The sequence below is a fragment of the Pseudorca crassidens genome, chromosome 1 (genome assembly GCF_039906515.1).
Source record: "Pseudorca crassidens isolate mPseCra1 chromosome 1, mPseCra1.hap1, whole genome shotgun sequence".
NCBI lineage: Eukaryota > Metazoa > Chordata > Mammalia > Artiodactyla > Delphinidae > Pseudorca > Pseudorca crassidens.
In genome coordinates, this window is record NC_090296.1 from 33739403 (window position 1) to 33760053 (window position 20651).

At 49.9% G+C, this 20651-nt stretch overlaps 1 protein-coding gene across 6 annotated transcripts in view; it reads left to right on the forward strand.

Moving 5' to 3' along the window:
• ACTN1 (actinin alpha 1) overlaps positions 1-7402 on the forward strand; it is a 95188-nt gene extending 87786 nt beyond the window's left edge. For 2 of the 6 annotated variants that reach the window (XM_067732419.1, XM_067732394.1), the window contains exons 17-22: positions 827-1006; positions 1750-1896; positions 2860-2940; positions 3412-3477; positions 4700-4858; positions 6691-7402. In XM_067732419.1, coding sequence (XP_067588520.1) covers positions 827-1006; positions 1750-1896; positions 2860-2940; positions 3412-3477; positions 4700-4858; positions 6691-6849 — 792 coding nt within the window. In that variant the 3' untranslated portion in view covers positions 6850-7402. The remainder of the gene's footprint in view (positions 1-826; positions 1007-1749; positions 1897-2859; positions 2941-3411; positions 3478-4699; positions 4859-6690) is intronic. The other 4 variants (XM_067732431.1, XM_067732412.1, XM_067732422.1 and 1 more) reach the window with 2 other exon arrangements.
• The last annotated feature ends 13249 nt before the right edge of the window (positions 7403-20651 follow it).

Sequence of the window (20651 nt, forward strand, 5' to 3'; positions counted from 1 at the left end):
GCGGTGCCTAGGCGACTGACTCCGCTTGCCCTCTGGCTTATGTGGCTGACCAGGTCTCCCTTCCTCCTGAGTCGTGAGCTTGGTCAGACAGGGTGATCTCCCCAGAGAGAGAACCAAGCTTTGGGCAAGCGTGGAATGTTTTGCTGAATTGTGGGGCCAGGTATGGGGGTGATGTAGATAAGGAAGGGACACTGTGTGGGTTAGAGCATGGTGTCCCTCTGAGCTCCTTGAGGGCGGAGACCATGTCGAGTTCATGTTCGTGTCTTCCCTGCATCCCACCCCCACCTGCTTTATTAGCACATTGTGCGTAGTAGGTGCTCGGGATATATTTGCTGAGTTGAACTGAGCGCACAGAAGGTGCTTTTACAAGCAAGGTGTGCTTACATGGATGAAAGACTTCCAGAAACGGGGACTAGTCCTGGACCACGGGGACAGGTGGGATTGAGGTGGGCAAGGCAGGCGTCCTAGGAACAGAACAGCAGGAGCACGGCCATTGAGAAGGTAGGTGAGGTGCGCTGAGTCTGTGAGGGACCCAGCTCAGTGGGAGAGCGCCTGAGATGGACGGTAGCCGGGATTAGGCTTGAAAAGGGAGTTGGAGCAGAGGAGTGAACATTTACGTTAGCAACTGACCTCGCATCCCCTTCCTGAGGCTCAGAAGTGCCCGAGAGACAGGAGATATTCAGCCGGTGATAACATTATCCTTTATGATGCTGTTTCCATGCCAAGAATCATCTGAGGGGTTGGTCAATGACCTGGGGGCCCCAATCTCCACCCCAGGGGCCCAGAGTGGGGCGGTCTGACAAGGGCCTCCTTCCCGGGTGAGCAGGAGATTGGGAGGATCTCCATTGAGATGCATGGGACCCTGGAGGACCAGCTCAGCCACCTGCGGCAATACGAGAAGAGCATCGTCAACTATAAGCCCAAGATCGACCAGCTGGAGGGCGACCACCAGCTCATCCAGGAAGCACTCATCTTCGACAACAAGCACACCAACTACACCATGGAGGTGGGTGGCACCAGCCTTGCTTCTCCAGAGAGGGACCCCCAGATCCCCTTCTGTTTCACCATCCTGGGCTGGGGTAGTGGTGGGGGGTTACCCATCATCCAAGCAAACTGGCCATAGTAGGATAAACTCTGGCTTTTAAGTGAGGGGCTACTCGCTTCTCCTCACTCCTGGAGCTCTGGGTCTTCCGTCCTCAGTGCCTTCTGAATTTCCCGAGGAGCTTGTTGAGAATGCAGATTTCCAGGCCCCGTCTCCAGAATTTGATTCACTAGGTCTGGAATGGGGCTCAGGAATCTAAATTTTTAACAGACAGCCTGGTGATTCTGAGACTGGTGGTCTCCAAACACTGGCTTGCCATCTGCTTTCTAAATGACCTACTTGTTTTGACCGTGAAGGCATGTGTGTGAGGTTATGGAGTTGGATATGCAGGGAATTACCCACTTTTTTGTCCTTTAGTTTTTCCTGCTGCCAACTTCGCCCTCCTTCCTGACCTGACCACACTGGTCCTTCTGGTCTCTGCCATCCCGGGCAGGGGCCACCACCCTCCTGTGCTTCCCCCTTCATCATCAGGGTCCTCTGTCCTGGTGGTTGTCCTTGTCCTGGCTCCCCTGCCCTCTGGTGACACTGTAAATCTGGACAGAAGGCCTGGTTCGATTGCTTTGGCCATTTTGATGGTCAGGGGAAGGAGCAGGCAGGGGTGGCCCAGGCCTGGGACCCCTTTGCTGACAGGCCCTGCCCACCCCCAGCACATCCGCGTGGGCTGGGAGCAGCTGCTCACCACCATCGCCAGGACCATCAACGAGGTGGAGAACCAGATCCTGACCAGGGATGCCAAGGGCATCAGCCAGGAGCAGATGAACGAGTTCCGGGCTTCCTTCAACCACTTTGACCGGGTGAGCCCCGCCCCCTGCACTCGCTTAGGGCAGCCCCAGCCCCTCCTGCCCCAGGGCCCTGGAGGGCACTGCCCAGCACGTGGGCCTGCTTCCTGGGCAAGTAGGGGAGGTGGGTGGCCGGGAGGAACTGCTGTCAGCCTGCCCTGACTCTGCGCCGCGAGTCTTCGAAGCTGTCCTGGTGTCCCATGAGCTTCCCCGCTTTCCTGGAGAGAGTGCTCGCACTGTGAGCTAAGGAGAGAGCCTTTGACCCCTGACCCTTGGTCTCCTGCGACCAGGAGTCAACCCCCGGGAGCCAGGCTGCCATCGCCTCAAAGGAAGGCCTGCTGTCCCCTGGCTGTGGGGACCATCCCTTGCTTCTGCCTCAGGACAGAGCAGGGGCTCCCTCCTCCCCGCCCCCCCCCGCCCCGGTGTAGCCTTTGGGACACTCTGCGGGGCTGTCAGAGCTGTCAGTCCTGGGTTCTCCTCCTCGCTCTGGGACAGGACAGTTCTGCGTGGGCTGCCCCTCCCAGTGCCCTGGGGCTTTGCGGTGGCCACAGGGGGTGGGAGCATGGTCTTAGGTGCTGCCCACTCCCCCTGCCTGCTTCACTGCCCTCCAGGCACCTGGGTGGGTGGAACCCTCCTGGAAACCCCGGTCTGGGCAGCAGGGCCGGAGGTGGGCTGGGCACTTGTGAGGCAGCTGCTTACCCCTGTGGCTCACCGTGCTCCCCTGTGGCCTGCCTTCCGGAGCAGGGCTGAGTGTGCCAGGGAGAGGGCCCCTGGGCCTCGTCTGTGTGTCTAACCGTGTGCACTTTTATTTCCCCTCCTCCCCCGACCCTCCACCCTCCGCCCTCCCCATCCGCATGCCTTTGTCCCTGTGTCTCCCCACACTCGCTACCCTCCACCGGGGCATGGCCCACCCCTCCCCTCACGGCCTCCACCTCCCTGGCACCGCATGGCTCGCTGGCTGGCGCACGGCGGCCCCAGGATCACTCCGGCACGCTGGGTCCCGAGGAGTTCAAAGCCTGCCTCATCAGCTTGGGTTATGATATTGGCAACGACCCCCAGGTACTCGCCTCCTGCATGGAGCACGTTCAGGGGTGGCGTCCGGGGCGAGAAATAACGCGTTTCTCCTTTTTCTTTTCTCTCTCTGTCTGGATCTCCCTGTCTCCCCTTCCCTGTGGGCCGCGGGGCTCGTCTTCTCCTGCTGTCCCCCCATGGCCCGTGTCGGGCTCCTCCCCCCACTACTCCGACCTCTGCCCTCGGTTGTCTTTCGTGGGAACCTGCTCGGTGCCCACCTTCCTCTCTCCTCGCCGCTCTCCATCCTGTGGACGGATATTTGCATCTCCCTGCTCTGTCTTCCTCCTTCCTGTGGACTTTTCCCCCGGATGTGTATTTGCATCTGCTCCTCCTACGTTCCTGTCCCCTTCCTGACCCCCAAACCGTACACCTCGACCTCCCCTCTGGCCACCTGGGCCATGTCTTCCTGGCCCTCGGCCGGCCCTTCCTCCTTGTGTCTCGGTGCCACTGGCCCCACAGAAGAAGACAGGCATGATGGACACGGATGATTTCCGCGCCTGCCTTATCTCCATGGGTTACAACATGGTAATGTAAACCCCACTCTCTGGCCAGGGGCAGCCAGCTGACTCGAGAGGCCGAGTCCTGGCCGTGGCGGGCTGGAGGCCCTCAGGCTCAGGGCGCCCTCCCCAGAGGGGCCTCAAGATTCTGGTCCATGGGGAAGATGGTGCCCTGAAGGCTGAGCCCAGCCGCAGGGCCTGTGTGTGTCCCAGAGACCTGGCCTTCTCGCCTCTCTCTGCTGGTTTATCTTTTGATATTTACAGTGGACGTGGGCCTTTTCTCTCCCACTGTGGATGGTGGGGCTGACCCCAAGGCTGCCAGGAAGGACTGGTGGTGGGCACTCTGGGTGGGGCTTGGTCCTGCTTCATCTCGCATGAGGCGTGGAGATTTCCACCTCTGCCCGTGTGATGGCTCCAGCCAGGCCTGCTGCCCCTTTGCCGTTTCCTCAAGCCCCTCCCCAACCTTCTCAGCTGCCAGCCCTCGTGCCGGCCTTCTGAGCGGGACAGGGGCCTCAGCCAGGCAGCCCGGCGACGCCTGGGCTGTGGTGCAGAGTGCAGAGCCCATGGGCTGCCCAGCAGAGGGGCAGGGGCACGGGCTTTAGAAACAGGGAACCCAGGAATAAATCCCAGCTCTGCCATCACCAGCTTGGGGGCCCGGATAAGGTGAGGGGAGCCCTGCCCTACTGTTGTAATGGTTAAGTGAAGGAACTCACGTGAGTGCTGTGCCCATGTCTGACACATAGAAAGTACAGTGTGGCGGAGGCAGACCACCCAAGTTCAAGTCTCAGCTCTTCTACCTACTGGCTGTGTGACCTTGGGCAAGTCACTAAGCCTATCTGGGCCTTAGGTTTCTCATCTGGGAACCTGATGGAAATAATAAAATAAATACCTACCTCATATGGTTGTGAGGAGGGTTAAATGAATTATACACAGCACCTAGAATAGTGCCTGGTATATAGTATATGCTATGGGAGTGTTAGCCGTTGCTGTCATTAATTATTATCAGCGTTATCATTTTTGCTCCAAGAGGAATCAGGGCATCCGTAGAGGGTGGGAAGCCTGAACTGGGTCTTCACTATTGGGTATTATGTTCCTATCATGCTCTCAAGACAACCCAGGTTAGGTCAGGGGTCTGCTTTGCCCTCTCTAATAGCCTCAGGCTACTCCGAGCCCGCAGGGGCTTGAGGTCCATAGAGAGAGGAGACCGTGGCTGAGAGGATGACAGGCCTGGGATTGGCTCTTCCCTCCAGGGAGAGGCAGAATTTGCCCGCATCATGAGCATTGTGGACCCCAACCGCCTAGGGGTAGTGACGTTCCAGGCCTTCATCGACTTTATGTCCCGTGAGACGGCTGACACAGATACAGCAGACCAAGTCATGGCTTCCTTCAAGATCCTGGCCGGGGATAAGGTGGGTCTGCTGTGGTGTGGGCACCATGCTGGGGCGGACTGACCTGGAGGGGTGGTCGTGAGCACCTCCACTGCTCCTCCTTCCCCCCCCCACCCCCGGGCCTCCTTGCTGTCACCTCTACCCATTTCTGTAATGTCTTGGGATCAGCTAAGGCATTAGGACACAGCGTTAGCTTAAGGGGGTCCCCTGCCAGGGACACTGCATGTCATACTTGTGATGAGATACTGGTGACGAAATGATGGGTGGTGGAGGGCAGTCCAGTCAGGTGGAGTGTGTGAGTGGGTGATGGAAGGTCCATCTGGGAACTTGGACTTTGCCCCTATATCATTCTGGGCACAAGGTATGGCATATAGGTAGGGAGCAGGAAGGAAGCGTGTGTCTCATTTTTCTACCCTGAGCAGCAGTCAGCTTCAATTTTCCAAATCTCCCAAGTTCCCTGCAGTGCACTGCTTGACAGTGGAAACGTGGGAGCATCCAGGGGAATTTGGGGGCAGAGACATCTAGAGGCCAGATTCCCTTTCTGAAAAATTCACAGGATAATCCTTATGCCATCCTTCCTTAGCCAATAGGGAGTATAGTTTCTGCAATGTTTTAATCTATATGGAAATAAAGACTCAACCCACAAAGTGGTTCCTAAAGGTCTGACTTAAGTTCGAGGACAGCGTGTTAGAGTCAGCACTTTGGAGCTGGAAGGACCCTGAGAAGCCGCCTCCTTGAAGGGACTCATTTTGTAGAGGAGGTCTCCGGGGCCCAGAAAGGGACCTGGTCTTCTGACTTTTGAAGTGACCTGAGGGCCAGCCCCTCCCTCCTTCAGACTGGCTCCTGGGGGCTCTGGCAGAAGTAGGGCATAGGACGGGGTCCCGCCTTGTGGGTCAGAGCCCCTGAGCTCCTGTGGAGCCTCAAGCTCCCAAAAGAAGTAGCTTCCAAGTAGCCTTTCATGGGCGAGCCCAAGGCGGGGAGAAAGCAGAGACCCAGACTGGGAGCCAGGCCAGGTGGGGTCAGGTCCAAATTTCGCAAACACGGTTCGGATAGCTGTCTGTGGCGATGATGCTATCTGATGATGATTGATGCTCATGTAATTTGCAGGAGTTGGGTGATGTCCTCGGAGCCCAGCTGAGTGGGTGTGGGGGGCCCTACTCTGTCCCACCAGATACGGTGCTGCTGATCCTGCCTGTGGCCGGGGCGGGCTAGAGCGATACGTGGAAAGATTACAGGTGCAGTTAGCACTTCCAGTTAGCTTGGAAACCGCCTCAAGTAGTTATAGAAGTGGAAAACTTATAAGGGGACTTAAATACACACACACGCACACACACACACACGTATATGGTTATATATGTGTATATGTATATATATCATATGTATTTATATACATACACATACATATATATGTGCAATATACATGTGTGTACACATATGTTATATGTATATATCGTACATATTTATATACACACATATGTATATGGTTATATATGTATATATATCATATTTATATGCACACATGTATATGGTTATATGTGTGTATATGCATATATATCGTATATATTTATTACACATGTATATGGTTATATTTGTGTATATGTATGTATATCGTATATATTTATATACATACACATATATACATACATATGAATGTGTAATACACGTGTGCGTGTGTGTTTATACACAACACACACACACACGTATTTCTATATCCAGAAGTATGAGGACAGGGCCAGAACGGGGATGGAACAGGGTACCTAATGTCACGAGTGAGGTTTACGGCCTCTGGCCTTTGCGGCCGCTTTGCTTTATGGCCGCCCTGACCCGCCGTCCTGACCGCGCTCTCTCCGCAGAACTACATCACTGTGGACGAGCTGCGCCGTGAGCTGCCGCCTGACCAGGCTGAGTACTGCATCGCGCGAATGGCCCCCTACACCGGCCCCGACGCCGTGCCAGGTGCTCTGGACTACATGTCCTTCTCCACGGCGCTGTACGGCGAGAGTGACCTCTAACCCCCTCCTGCCGGCCCACGCCCTTGCCCCCGTCCGCCATGCGCGCCCAGCCCTGCGCCTCAGCTGTCCCCCCTCTCCCGCCCAGGTTTGGTTCGCGCTCCGCCTCCAAAGGGGCGAGCTGGACCCAAGTGGCATCGAGCCTCCCAGACCGCGAAGTGACAGTTTACAAAATTATTTTCTGCAAAAAAGAAAAAAAGTTACGTTAGAAAAAGTAAAAAACCACATATTTTATTATAGAAAAAGTATTTTTTTCTCCACCAGACTTAAATGGAAAAGAGGAAAAATTAACTATTTGCACCGAAATGTTTTGTTTTGTTGTGACATAGGAAAATAACCAAGCACAATGTTATATCCATCCTTTTTATCGATTTTTTTTTTTCTATCTGTACCATCTGCTGTATTCATTTCTCCAATCTCATGTCCACCTTGATGTGGAGTGGGGGGGTGAGGGTAGGGGATAATCTTGTCAAAGGCACATTGGTGCATGTGTGTTTGCTAGCTCACCTGTCCATGAAAATATTTTATGATATTAAAGAAAATCTTTTGAAATGGCTGTTTTTTTAAGGAAGAGAATTTATGTGGCTTGTCTTCTCATTTTTAAGTCCAGAGGTGTAATTAGCCTATTTATAAGCACACACTTTTTTTTTTTTTTTTTAATATTGCTCATTAAAAATGGTCAGGGGCTTCCCTGGTGGCGCAGTGGTGGAGAGTCCGCCTGCCGATGCAGGGGACACGGGTTCGTGCCGTGGTCCGGGAGGATCCCACATGCCGCGGAGCGGCTGGGCCCGTGAGCCATGGCCGCTGAGCCTGCGCGTCCGGAGCCTGTGCTCCGCAACGGGAGAGGCCACAACAGTGAGAGGCCCGCGTGCCGCAAAAAAAAAAAAAAAAAAAAAAAAAGGTCAGGACAGGGGCTTCCCTGATGGGGCAGTGATTAAGAATCCGCCTGCCAATACAGGGGACACGGTTCGATCCCTGGTTGGGGAAGATCCCACAGGCCGCAGAGCAGCTAAGCCCGTGCGCCACAACTACTGAGCCTGCGGTCTAGAGCCCCCGAGCCACAACTACTGATGCCCGCACGCCTAGAACCCCTGCTCCGCAATAAGAGAAGCCACTGCAATGAGAAGCCCGCGCACCGCAGCAAAGAGTAGCCCCCGCTCGCCGCAACTAGAGAAAGCCCGCACGCAGCAACGAAGACCCAAGACCCTCGCGGCCAAAAATAAAATAAATTAATTAATTATTTTTAAAAAGCAACACTAAAAAAAAAACGGTCAGGAGAAAATTGGCAAGCGTGGACCACTTTGATGCTGCTTGGCACACACCATATTAAAGCAACAGCACTCCCATGTCAGCTCTTTGCTTGCTCCTTGCTAACTGTTTTACAGAAGTGTGTGTGGGGTCGATGGTGTGGGGGCACCTGGACCACCCCTAATATGCTCTTGACCTTGGCGCATTCCATCTTCTTACACTTCAGTTTCGTTTTTAAAAGGAGAAGGTCGTTTCCTCACGAGGCTCCTATGAGTTAAAAGTAGACTCTACCTTCATTTGTCTCCCACAGCATCAAACAGCTCTGTAACATCTATATGCCCCCCTTCCTTTTATTTTTGTCACAGGGGACACATTCTCAGAGGCATCTCGTCCCTTGCTATTCAGACTGTTCCGCAGACGGCCACTGTCCAGCGTCACCTGGAGCTTGTTGGAAATGCAGGCTCTCAGGCCCCACCCCAGACCTTCCTGAATCAGAATCTGCCTTATAACAAGGTCCCCGGGACATCTGTTTGCACTTCTGTAGCTTCTCCTGTTTTTTCCCCTTACCTGTGTTTCCTCCTCGAGGTTATCAGGCAATGAAGACTGCCGATAATGGTACCAGTAATAGTAACAGTGCAGTGATTTACAGAAATGTAACTTAGCAATGGAAGCTAAAGGTCTGTGTTCCAGTTCTGGCTGTGTCTAGGAGCAAAACAGTTTGGTGTAGTGGTTACAGGGAGTTGGGTCTGTGGAGTCTGACTGCCAGTGTTTAAATTCATGACTGCCATTTACAAAATGGTTAACTGTGCACTACAGTTCCCTTATCTGTTAACAGGGAATAATAGTGCTGTTGGAAAGTTGATGCTGTAATACACAGAGCTCCTAAAATATTAGTGCATATAAATGTTAGCTGTCAATCTTATTTTAAGTTTCAAGGGATTCGCTTGAAGGATCTCTTAAAAAGAGAACCCTAAACGTGGTATGTCCCCTCATATAAGAGGACTAAGCCTAAATCAGAACTTACTGAACTGGAGCCAAAGATAAGTTCTTCAGTGTGAGGCCCTCTTGTTTAGGAATTAGTTCTATGAGTTTCTGGAACACCCCTGCCCTGGGAAAGAGGCAAGGCTGCTCAGGAGAAAAGACATGGGGAGAGAGGTTGGCTTTTGCTTTGGTAAACATTCCTATAGGTTTTACCACTGGCTGGTAAGCCAGTAAATGCTCAAGGTGGGTCTGCTCTGACTGCAGCTCTGTGGGGAAAACTGTGGAAAAAGGCCAGAGCCTGCCCTCAAAGTCTTTGGAGAGAGGCCGATAAGCAAGATACGTTGTTCTAGGTATTTACATGCAAGTCTACCCAAGGGCAAGGTGGTATAGGAGTTGAGGAGAGCGAAACTGTTCCAACCAGAAAGTTTCCTAAACTCAGGGTGTAAGTTCTTTAATAAGCTTCAATTCCAGGGACTTCCTGGTTAAGACTCCATGCTCCCACTGCAGGGGATGTGGGTTCAATCCCACATGCCATGTGGCGTGGCCAAAATATTTTTTTTTAAAAAAAGCTTCAATTTCCAGAGATACGATCCATTTTTAAAAGAATGTGTGAGTCATTTGAATGAAGTGTGTTTACAGAGTTATTCCACAGCCTTCAAGAGTTTGAGTTTCTCAGTGTTCAAGGGTGCTTGTATGTGTGCAAATGACTGTAATTAAATTAATTTTCAATCTGTTAAAGAAGTAAAATCTTAAAAATTGATTTCTTAAGCTTTTAAGGTCATCATGGACATCTTGTTTTATTGATAATGTAATTTTTCTGTAAAAATAAAAACGCTCTTGTCCTAATCATTCATACATTTAACAGATTTAATCCCCCCAAACAACCCCACTTGCAAATTTCATTAAATTCCTTTAAATATTTTAAATGTATTTATAAGTTTTAGTAATTCTTTCCAGGACATCAGACTCCCAACCCAGGAAGATTCAAATCCAAGCGGCAAAGTTTCACTCAGCACAAAGCAGTTGAAATATTATAAATGTAGTAAGTCACGTTCTCTGGAGCAGTTCAAAGCTGTTTACTAACAATTCTCTTACACCTCCAGAATTAAAATCACACGTCTCATTTCAATTATACATTTCAGATGAAAAACCACAAAGCTAATATATGCCGGGTTCTCTGCCGTGTTCAGTCACCTTAAATTAACCCACTGGTTGTCATGATGCTTACAAACTGCTGAACACCTCCAAAGTATTAGTACTAAGAGTTTGATTTACTTCATCTGTTTACTTATTTCTAAATAGGCGATTTCAAGTCCCTTTACTACTCATTGCTGGCTTTTGGGGTCAAAGGTTCAGGTGATAACATATCATGTACATCTAGGAAAATACCATTAAGAGGAGTCCTCTTCTAGGGGCTTCCCTGGTGGCGCAGTGGTTGAGAATCTGCCTGCTAATGTAGGGGACACAGGTTCGAGCCCTGGTCTGGGAGGATCCCACATGCTGCGGAGCAACTAGGCCCGTGAGCCACAACTACTGAGCCTGCGTGTCTGGAGCCTGTGCTCCGCAACAAGAGAGGCCCGTGCACCGCGATGAAGAGTGGCCCCCGCTTGCCACAACTAGAGAAAGCCCTTGCACAGAAACGAAGACCCAACACAGCAAAAATAAATAAATTAATTAATAAACTCCTACCCCCAACATCTTTTAAAAAAAAGGAAAAAAAATTAAACAAAAGAGGAGTCCTCTTCTAGTCTTTGAACTCTGTGGTGGACTGAATAACGGTCCCCACAAGATGTCCATGTCCTAATCCCTGGGACCTGTGACCATGTTACTTTACATGGCAAATGGGACTTCGCAGAGGGTAATTGAGTTAAGGTACTTAATGGGGAGGTTATTCTGGATTATCTGGTTGGGCTCTTACTAAGAGGGAGCCAGGCCAGCAATGTCAGAAGATGTGATGATGGAGGTGGAGGTTGGAATGACATGAGGCCACAAGCCAAGGAAGGCACTGTCCTCTAGAAGCTGGAACGGGCAAGGAGATGAACTCTCCCCTAGAGCCTCCAGAGGGAATGCAACCCTGCTGGCCCATTTTGGGTTTCTGAACTGTAAGATAATAAATTCATATTTTAAGCCACTACATTTGTGGTAATTTGTTACAGCAACAATAGGACACTAATACTTGCTCCATTATCCAGGCCTCTGGGAAGCCTGGCTGCCTCCCTGACGCCAGTGACCCACGTTACAGGCTTGAGGCTTTGGAGAAACCACCCCAGCTTCAGAGGCCTGAACTTGCAACGTCATCCCTGGGAGGCTGTCACAGCTACTGGACCAGAACTCCTAACCCTAACATTGCCAGTCTGCAGAGGAGGGAGATGGAAGCTTCAAAGCTCTGAAACTCCAAAAGGGCCAGAATGATTAGGCCCAGCAGGAGGTGGGTAGGCTGATTAGCTCACCTGGTTAGTGGCACTGGCTGAGGGGATGAAGGCTGTGGGCTTAACCCCCGATGGTGTAGATGACCTCACACGGACAAGTCTGCCCCGAGGTCATAGGCTGCTCCTTCACCCCCTAGGGGGACAGAAGAGAGGTAAGTAAGCACCAGCACTGCCACTAAAACCATTGAAGAACCTTGTCTGCATGCAGTGCCCTGGAGGACGGCACTGGACAGACACCCCTCTCACCCAGCACCGGGCAAACCTGGACATCAGAGCTGGAAGCCTACGTCGAAGCAGAGAGGGCCCAGAGATAACAGGACACTCAGACATGGTGGGATAGGGTCCTTCAGCTAAACTATAGCTCTAGAAGCCACTCTGTGACCGTGGAGGCTTTCAGAGCCCCAAGAGTGGTGCGGCAGCCCCTGTCTCAGCAGGCACAGCTAAGGTGCTGCAGTGGGACACTTTGCTAGTGACTGGACCACCTCGCCGGCTTAGAGACAAAGGGGAAATGGGCTTCAGGGTGTCTCCAGAGCCCAGGGCCTAGGCAGCAGCCCAGCTTCAGGCAGGGACTGACGGGAAGCCAAGAGCCTGCCATCTCTCCATCTCATCTCGGCCCCTCTCTGTGTGGGAGTTTCGCTCCTCTCTCAGGCACGGCTCTCTCTGGTCGTGACCCCTGTGGTGGGAGAGGCTGACCCTATGTACCCCAGTGTTTTCCTCTACACAAGAAGCTAGTCCCAATTCCAAGATTGCAGGACCCACTTGGCCCAGCCTGGCCTGGTCTGACACAGTGATGCCTACCCGTGGATGAGGCTGAGGCCATCCGTCAGGAGATGGGTGGGACAGATAACTCAAAAGGCGGCCTTATAAGAGCTACCTCAGTTCATTATCAATTTTCACATCTCTGAGATTGGGATGTAGCTTATGACCAATCTCACCTTAGAATTAATGGTATCCTACCATTGCTGTTGGCAAGGTGGCAGTCATGACCTAGAGTCACTGCCTGCCCTTTGGAAGTAGGAAAGTGAGTCCTGGTTTTGTCTCAAACTTCCATTAACACCTTCTAGTAAGATCAGGCACCAGGATCAAAGCCTGCAGAATGGATATACAGAAAGACGATCTGGAGGTCATAGTGGAGCTCTCTCTTATGAAAAGCTGCCTTTTTAATGCTATGGATCGAAATGACATGTGGAAAATGCACTTAAAGACTGTGACAAGGAATTCAGAAGAGTTGGACTCTGCGTTTGAGAAGTTTTAGCAAATTTGTTTTGCTCATACTTTCTTTTTTATCTCTGCACAAGAGTGACATGATAAAAACGTTTAAAGTCTAAAAGAGCTCGTTCAATAAGTACATAATGCACATAAGTACAAAATAAAAGAATGATAAGAAAGCATTGTATGACAGTTTCGTTGGTTACACATTTTCTTTCTTGATGGTTTATAAAATAATGGAGCGTCTTCTAAATCTGGCCATAGTTTAGATTCAATGAAATATGGCCCACGGAACAGATTAGATTACCTGTCAACTCCCCAACCTTCTGGATTCTATTTTTGATGAGAGCACAAAAGAAAGATTCATCCTAAACCTACTCTATGTAATTTGGCAAGCTAAGAGGTCCTCAGCCAATGTAAAACCTCCGTTCTTATCACAGATTACTTTAACAGATGGTCTCTAATCGCCCCTCTCTAGCATCTTCCATTTCTCATTATCCTGTTTTTCTTAGACATCTCCTTGAATCCTACTTTTCCAACAGAAAGTGCAAGAGAGATTTTGCAAACTCTTAATACCTGGGAAGATGGCTTCTGAAAGCAAGCTATTTGAAAGAGGGTTTGTGAACACTTGTAAAAGGATGCAGCCATCCCTGGGTGCAGCCCGGTTCCGTGAAGAGCAGGTGCTGCTTGACTAACATTGTCTTCTTTTGGGGTTGGTACTGGGCTCTTCAGAAAGAGCAATATAAAGATGTCTCAGTCCTGGGATTCCCTGGTGGCGCAGTGGTTGAGAGTCCGCCTGCCGATGCAGGGGATGTGGGTTCGTGCCCTGGTCCGGGAAGATCCCACATGCCGCAGAGCGGCTAGGCCCGTGAGCCATGGCCGCTGAGCCTGCGCGTCCAGAGCCTGTGCTCCGCAACGGGAGAGGCCACAGCAGTGAGAGGCCCGCGTACCGCAAAAAAAAAAATGTCTCAGTCCTTTCTGAAATTCAGACAAGCAGCGTCTCCTCTATTCCTGGCGGGGACGATAGAGAGTCCCACTGCAGTGCTAAGTGGCTGTGTAAAAAAAAGCGTGCCCAGAGTGTGCTGCCTTATGAATCTGATGACTTCTGGGAGGTTGCTATAGGCTGTAAGGACCGATTGTTGGTTCTGTTTTGTTTAAGTCCTACTGACTTGGACTCATCAACCCCACAGGTGCTATGAAGCCTATAAGGTAAATGAGAGAATTAGGATCTCAAAAGATCTCAACAGGCAGTAATGATGGGAGTAATCTTATAAGGTTACATTTCATGGGAATGTATGTAAAACCCTGGAAGTGGGTCTAAAAATAAACAGGATGTGGGAGATACCCTGGAAAGGAGACCAAGAATATCCCCAACTTAATACGAGTGAACAGTATGGAGAAGCAGCTCCAAAGAGCTAATTTGATCTTGGGCTGGACCAATAGCTTGGAAACTCAGAAGATGCTTGTGCCCACGTTATCTGCCAATTGCAGGAGAAGCATGGAAAGCTGGTCTTTAACAGACAAAGTGAAGCAATGCTGCAGTGGGGGAGAGACCTAGCCCTATGTCAGCTCAAGCCTGTGAGTGAGATGAGCTGGATCCTGGTACCTCGTGACACATTTTCCTTTTTCTGCTCTGTCCAGAACAGCCAAGCTTGGAGCCAAGGTGGGTGGGAGGAGAAAGGGGGGATGGAGAGAGAGAAAAGGATATTTTTGTCTCATACACAATCAGCCTGAGATGATTAGATGTAATATCTCATGCATGTACTCAACCCAGCGTCATTTGAGGATGATATTAGGTTGTGTATTTGGTTAGGACCCTTCTAGACCAAGAGCCACAAAACCCAACCCAAGCTGGTAAGGCCGAGGGTGATTTACTGGCCTGGATAACTGAAGTGTCCGGAGGTAATGCCTGAGGCAGGGGCTTACATGCTGCCAGCAGGACCTAGTTTCTCTGGATGGACTTCATTCTCAAACATGCTGTCCTGCTTCAGTCCAGTGAGTTCACAGCACACCATCGTCTAGAGCTTTCCTTGGGGGTAAGTAACCCAAACTAAGACACAGACCATTCTTGGGAACATGCTTGGGAGAGTGACTTCACCTGAGACTCTTGAGATGGGCGCCCAGGGGCCCCATGCCTTGTGCTCACACAGTACTAGAACACTTGGACCTGCCGGCTGCAGAAACTGTCCTTGCTGCCGCGTTGAGAAGGGAACACCAAGGGTGTGGGAAGAGGGCTGCCGCCTCTCTCTGGGCTGCCTACGTGTTTCTTCATGTGCAGCCAGCAGCTGGCAGGATTGGAAAATAGGGAGATTCCTGCATGCCTTGGGGAGGTGTGAGGAGTCCTGGTGGTCAGGCATGTGGGCACTCAGAAGACTGTCACTGGGCACCTGTGGGAGAGCCCAGAGTTAGGATCAAAATTCTCATTTTATAGTTCAAGGCAATGGGAAAATAGGGTTCTTTACGTAAAACTTCTGTTTATAGGTTGTCTTTTAGAACGCATCTATTCACTACGGGTTGCCTAGAGTAGGGTGGATGTAAATGAAATTCTAGAATGAAGCAACTAATCCAGTGTCCAGTAAGCCCCCATTAAGGCTTCCTTCCACCTTCCCCACACAGCTACCAGAAAGCTGCTTTTTGAGAAAGCTGTTCTTAAAATTAGCTAGGTGGATGCTGCCCTCCAGTGGCCAGATGTGTCCTTACAGCATTTCCCAGTTTGAGAGGAGCAGGGAGCAAGACCTGAGCAGGCGCCCTCACATCCTCCTTTCTTGCTTTTGCACGGCTCCCAGCGGGTCCCAGCTGGGCTGTTCCTGGGATGTTGGGGGCCATGGTCTGTGCCACAGAGGGACAGCAGAAGCAACATTTAGCAGGAGAAAAACAATGACTAACACTTGTTGACACTTACTTTGTGCTGGCCCAAGTCTTAAGCGATTTCTCTGCATTTAATCGTCACACATACTATTATTACCCCATTTTAAAAACCAGGAAACCAAGGCATAGAAACCTTAAGTTAGTGGGCAAGCTGAGATTTGAACCCAGGTCTCTCTAGTCTCCAGAAGCAATGTTTCATTCACTTTACCAGTGGTACTCAAACTTTGCTATGCCCAAGAATTGTTTAGGGAGTTTGTCAAAGATGCAGAATCCAGGGCTCTGTCCCCTAAGATTGTGATTGAGTGGGTCTAAGAGGAGCAAAGACAACTGGGAATCTGTCCCCGGGACATTATGGGTAGAATCTAGTAAGTAGTCCAAGCAGGGTCACGGGCCACACTTTGGGAAGCATTAGATTAAGATCTCCTCATTAATAGGAGGGATAATTTGTCAGGACATAAGAAAGAACTTTATAATAGTCATATATTCCAATTCAAACTAATGTCTACATGCCAAGCATTTTGGTAGGTGCTCACAGACGCAATCTCATTTCCCGTCCTTGGTGACTCTTGGAGGTTGGTGGCCCCAATTTGCAGATGAAGATGCCAAGGTGTGAACCTCCAAGAGAGAAGAAATCCCTCCTCTCCTTTCTTCTATTTTGAGGCTCCTTTCATTGGCACTCATCATGGTGGGTAGTCCCTGATGCCACTCCAAAATGTGCCACTTCGACATAAGGATTATTTTGAACTGAAGGCAATTGAGAAGATACAAGAAAAGCTCTCTTCCCTTCTCCTATGTGCCTAAAAGCAGGACATAAATTTGTAAATGTATGTATCATTTGTAAATTTTACTCTCTACCAGGAAGTCCAGAAGTTAATCACTGGCTGCAACCCTAGACCCTCAGCAGCCCAGAGACAGCATCAGAGGAATCTACACACAAACCTTGCTAAAACTAGCTCTTAGCTACCATTGGCTTCCCCATATATTTGCCTTCCCACAATTTTCCACCCTAGAAACTCAGTCCTTTTCCTGTGTCTTATCACTTCTCTAAAAAAATTTTTTTTAACATCTTTTTTTTTTTTAATAAATAAATTTATTTATTTATTTTTGGCTGTGCTGGGTCTTTGTTGCTGCGTTCAGGCTTTCTCTAGTTGCGGTGAGCAGGGGCTACTCTTCGTTGTGGTGCGTGGGCTTCTCATTGCAGTGGCTTCTCTTGTTGCGGAGCATGGGCTCTAGGCACGCGGGCTTCAGTAGCTGTGGCTCATGGGCTTTAGAGCGCAGGCTCAGTAGTTGTGGCGCACGGGATTAGTTGCTCTGCGGCAGGAGGGATCTTCCCAGCCCAGGGCTCAAACCCGTGTCCCCTGCATTGGCAGGAGGATTCTTAACCACTGCACCACCAGGGAAGCCCCCCTAACATCTTTATTGGAGTATAATTGCTTTAAAATGTTGTGTAGTTTCTGCTGTATAACAAAGTGAATCAGATATATGTATATATATATCCCCATATCCCCTCCCTCTTGCGTCTCCCTCCCACCCTCCCTAACCCACCCCTCTAGGTGGTCACAAAGCACTGAGCTGATCTCCCTGTGCTATGCGGCTGCTTCCCACTAGCTATCTATTTTACATTTGGTAGTGTATATATGTCAGTGCAACTCTCTCACTTTGTCCCAGCTTACCCTTACGCCTCCCCGTGTCCTCAAGTACATTCTCTATGTCTGCATCTTTATTCCTGTCCTGCCCCTAGGTTCATCAGAACCTTTTTTTTTTTTTTTAGATTCCATATATATGTGTTAGCATATGATATTTGTTTTTCTCTTTCTGACTTACTTCACTCTGTATGACAGACTCTAGGTCCATCCACCTCACTACAAATAACTCAGTTTTGTTTCTTTTTACGGCTGAGTGATATTCCATTGTACATATGTGCCACATCTTCTTTATCCATTCATCTGTTGATGGACACTTAGGTTGCTTCCATGTCCTGGCTATTGTAAATAGTGCTACGATGAACATTGTGGTACATGATTGTTTTTGAATTATGGTTTTCTCAGGGTATATTCCCAGTAGTGGGATTGCTGGGTCATATGGTAGGTCTATTTTTAATTTTTTAAGGAACCTCCATACTGTTCTCCATAGTGGCTGTATCAATTTACATTCCCACCAACAGTGCAAGAGGGTTCCCTCTTCTCCACACCCGCTCCAGCATTTATTGTTTGTAGATTTTTTGATGATGGCCATTCTGACCGGTGTGAGGTGATACCTCATTGTAGTTTTGACTTGCATTTCTCTAATGATTAGTGATGTTGAGCATCCTTTCATGTGTTTGTTGGCAATCTGTATATCTTCTTTGGAGAAATGTCTGTTTAGGTCTTCTGTCCATTTTGGATTGCATTGTTTGTTTTATTGATATCAAGCTGCATGTCAGTTCTCTAAAAATTTATTGTTCTTTTGTTAAGATGCTACACAAGCCCAAGTTCTAACCACTCTTTTGAGTTACTCAACTCTGTGAGCTTCCATGTGCGAGTGGGGTGCACATGTTAAACTTCTGTTTATTTTTCTCTTGTTAATCTGTCCTTTGTTAGTATAATATACAGGGCCCCTGTACAATGAACCTAAGAAGGGTAGAGGAAAACAAGATTTTTTCCCCTCCCCTGCACCCCCATGGAAATCAAGCACCTTGGCATTGTTGGGGACCTTTGTGTTGTCTGGCAGGAGGCACGGAGAAAGCACAGGATGGCATCCTTGTTGAACCCAAGTTTGTGTGCCCGATACACAGTGAGGCCAAACAAACCGAAGTGTTGGAGTTTGGAGCAGAAAAAGGTTTATTGCAAGGACCAAGCAAGGTGAATGGGCAGCTTATGCTCAGAAGAAACCCAAACTCTCTGAGGGTTTTCAGGGAAGCATTTTTAAAGGAGACATTTGGGGTGAGGGCTGCAGGTGAGGTCTCAGCATGTAGTTACCATCATCCACATGGGTAGGGGCCTTAGTTCCCGCAGAACGACTCATAGATATATATCAGATTGTTATGTACGTTCCTTGAGGAGAAACTAGGACTCTTTTGTCTCTGCACTATTGTTTCTTGCCTGCTTTCCCTTGGTTTCTGCATTCCCTCACTTCCCTAATTAGTAAGTGGCTGAATCTGCTCTTTGGAACTCAGGGAAGGTCTAGGAGACTAAAAGCCTTTTTCTGCCAATGAGAAATGGAGGCTTTTGTACCTGGGAGGGCTTCACAGGATCCTGCTCAGTTTCAATCCCCGTTTTCTTTGATACTCCTCAATCCTGAGGGTACAGGGGTGGGACAAGAAAGGGAATAAAGTTTTGCATAGAGAGGTTAATCATAAACTCAGCAGAGGAACTCGGCTTTGGGGGACTGGGTTTTCAATATTGTTGAGCTGACTCACCCCACCTGCCGCGAGCAGGCTTGAGTGAGGGTTTGGTGGGCCTGCAGAGCAGCCGCCCCAGGTGTCACTAGGGTGGCACCAATCCTGGGATCTGGAGCAGCTAGTCCCTGGGAAAGGACTCACAGGGGAAGACGAGGTGCTGTAACAAGCGTTTTGGGAGCCAAGTCCTGGTTGCTGTGGGGCTGCTTTTCAGGGGGGCCCACAAGTGCCGTCAAATCAGGACACGCCCTCTGCAGTGAAGAGCTCCCACCAGGTAAACCCAGGAGCCCAGGAGCAGCAGGAAAACTCTGAGGCAGGCTGGGAGCAGGGAGGCCAGCTTTCCAATTTGGGCCCCGGGGAGCTGGGAAAGCCCTCTGGGGCTGTGGCCACAGGCCTGATGTTCATCCAGGCTCAAGGCCTCAAGGGTCTTGGGGTCCCTGCCTAGACCTTCAGTTATTTGGGCAGAAGACAGAGCCTGTGAGTCCTCCGACCCGGTTCTGTGAACAGGGCTGCGTGGGGAAGGGGCTGCCTCCGTGGCTGGGCCCTGAGGGCCCAAGGGGGCAATGTGTGCCCACCCCTCGTCTGCGCCCCAGGGGTCCAGGCCCTCCAGCCAGAGAGGGCCTGGGAGTTTCTGTGAGCTGTGCGTGCCGGGAGGGGAGGCCTGCGGAAGGACAGAGCTGGCGGCAGGAGCAGTAGGTTCTCGGCTTCTGCTTCACCCGATGCCCGGCCTCTGGCAGTTGCCAGAATGTGTATGTGATTTACGTGGGACCCGATTTTGGTTTGGTAACACTGGGAGCCGAGGGTGAATTCTGGGGCCGCCTGGCCCTGGTGTACCAGAGGCTGGGGGTGGTGGCCAAACCGGCTGTTCCTGCCCAGGCACTGGGTCCCTAAGTAGGAGCCTTGCCTGCAAGAGGATCCCCACCCCCGCCTTCGCTTTCATAATCAGGAGGACTTCCTCCCCACCCCCAGGACCCCTCGGGCTCCCCTTACTCCCCCTCGCCCGCCATAGCTCTCCTTTCTTTAGGGTGTGCCCCCCTTACAACTTCCTCTTCATACCATTTGTATTATCTGATTTTTTTTTTTATATGAAGCAAGTGTTATTTTTACAATGACATATGTTAAGATACTTTTCATCTGGCGGAAAGCACATATTGGGCAATCCTCAGGAAAACAGGCTAGTTCACCGGGAGCAATAATTTCATTTAAAAGGAACACGTTCTCACAGATTTTTAAGAAAACCTCCCAGAACCCAGTTTGAGAAATTCTGACTTGAAAATGTAAGGGCTAATTCAACTTTAAGTGTCTTTCAGTTGTGAAATATCGATATAAAAACCTCACCTTTAGAACTTGTAAAAAAACCTTAAGATTATTTATTACAACGAACACAAAACTTAAAAATACTCATAGGAGTTTTGATTCCTGAACTTGGGAAGGTCTAAGGACGCTGATTTGAGAAAGGCTAAGGTCAGGTGTCAGGCTGACGCTGAGAGGTTTTTTTTGTTTTTTGGTTTGTTTTTTGGGTGGTGTGGTTAAACCTTGCTCACTGAGAAATACAAAGTATTACACAAATGTAGGAGAGGAGTGCATGATGGCATGGAGGAATGCGCAAAATAGGATATAAAGGAAATTGTAGAGTCATGTAGGGGAGGAAAAATGTCTTTCCTTCTACCCCTCTAAACTCTGGACTCTGAGCT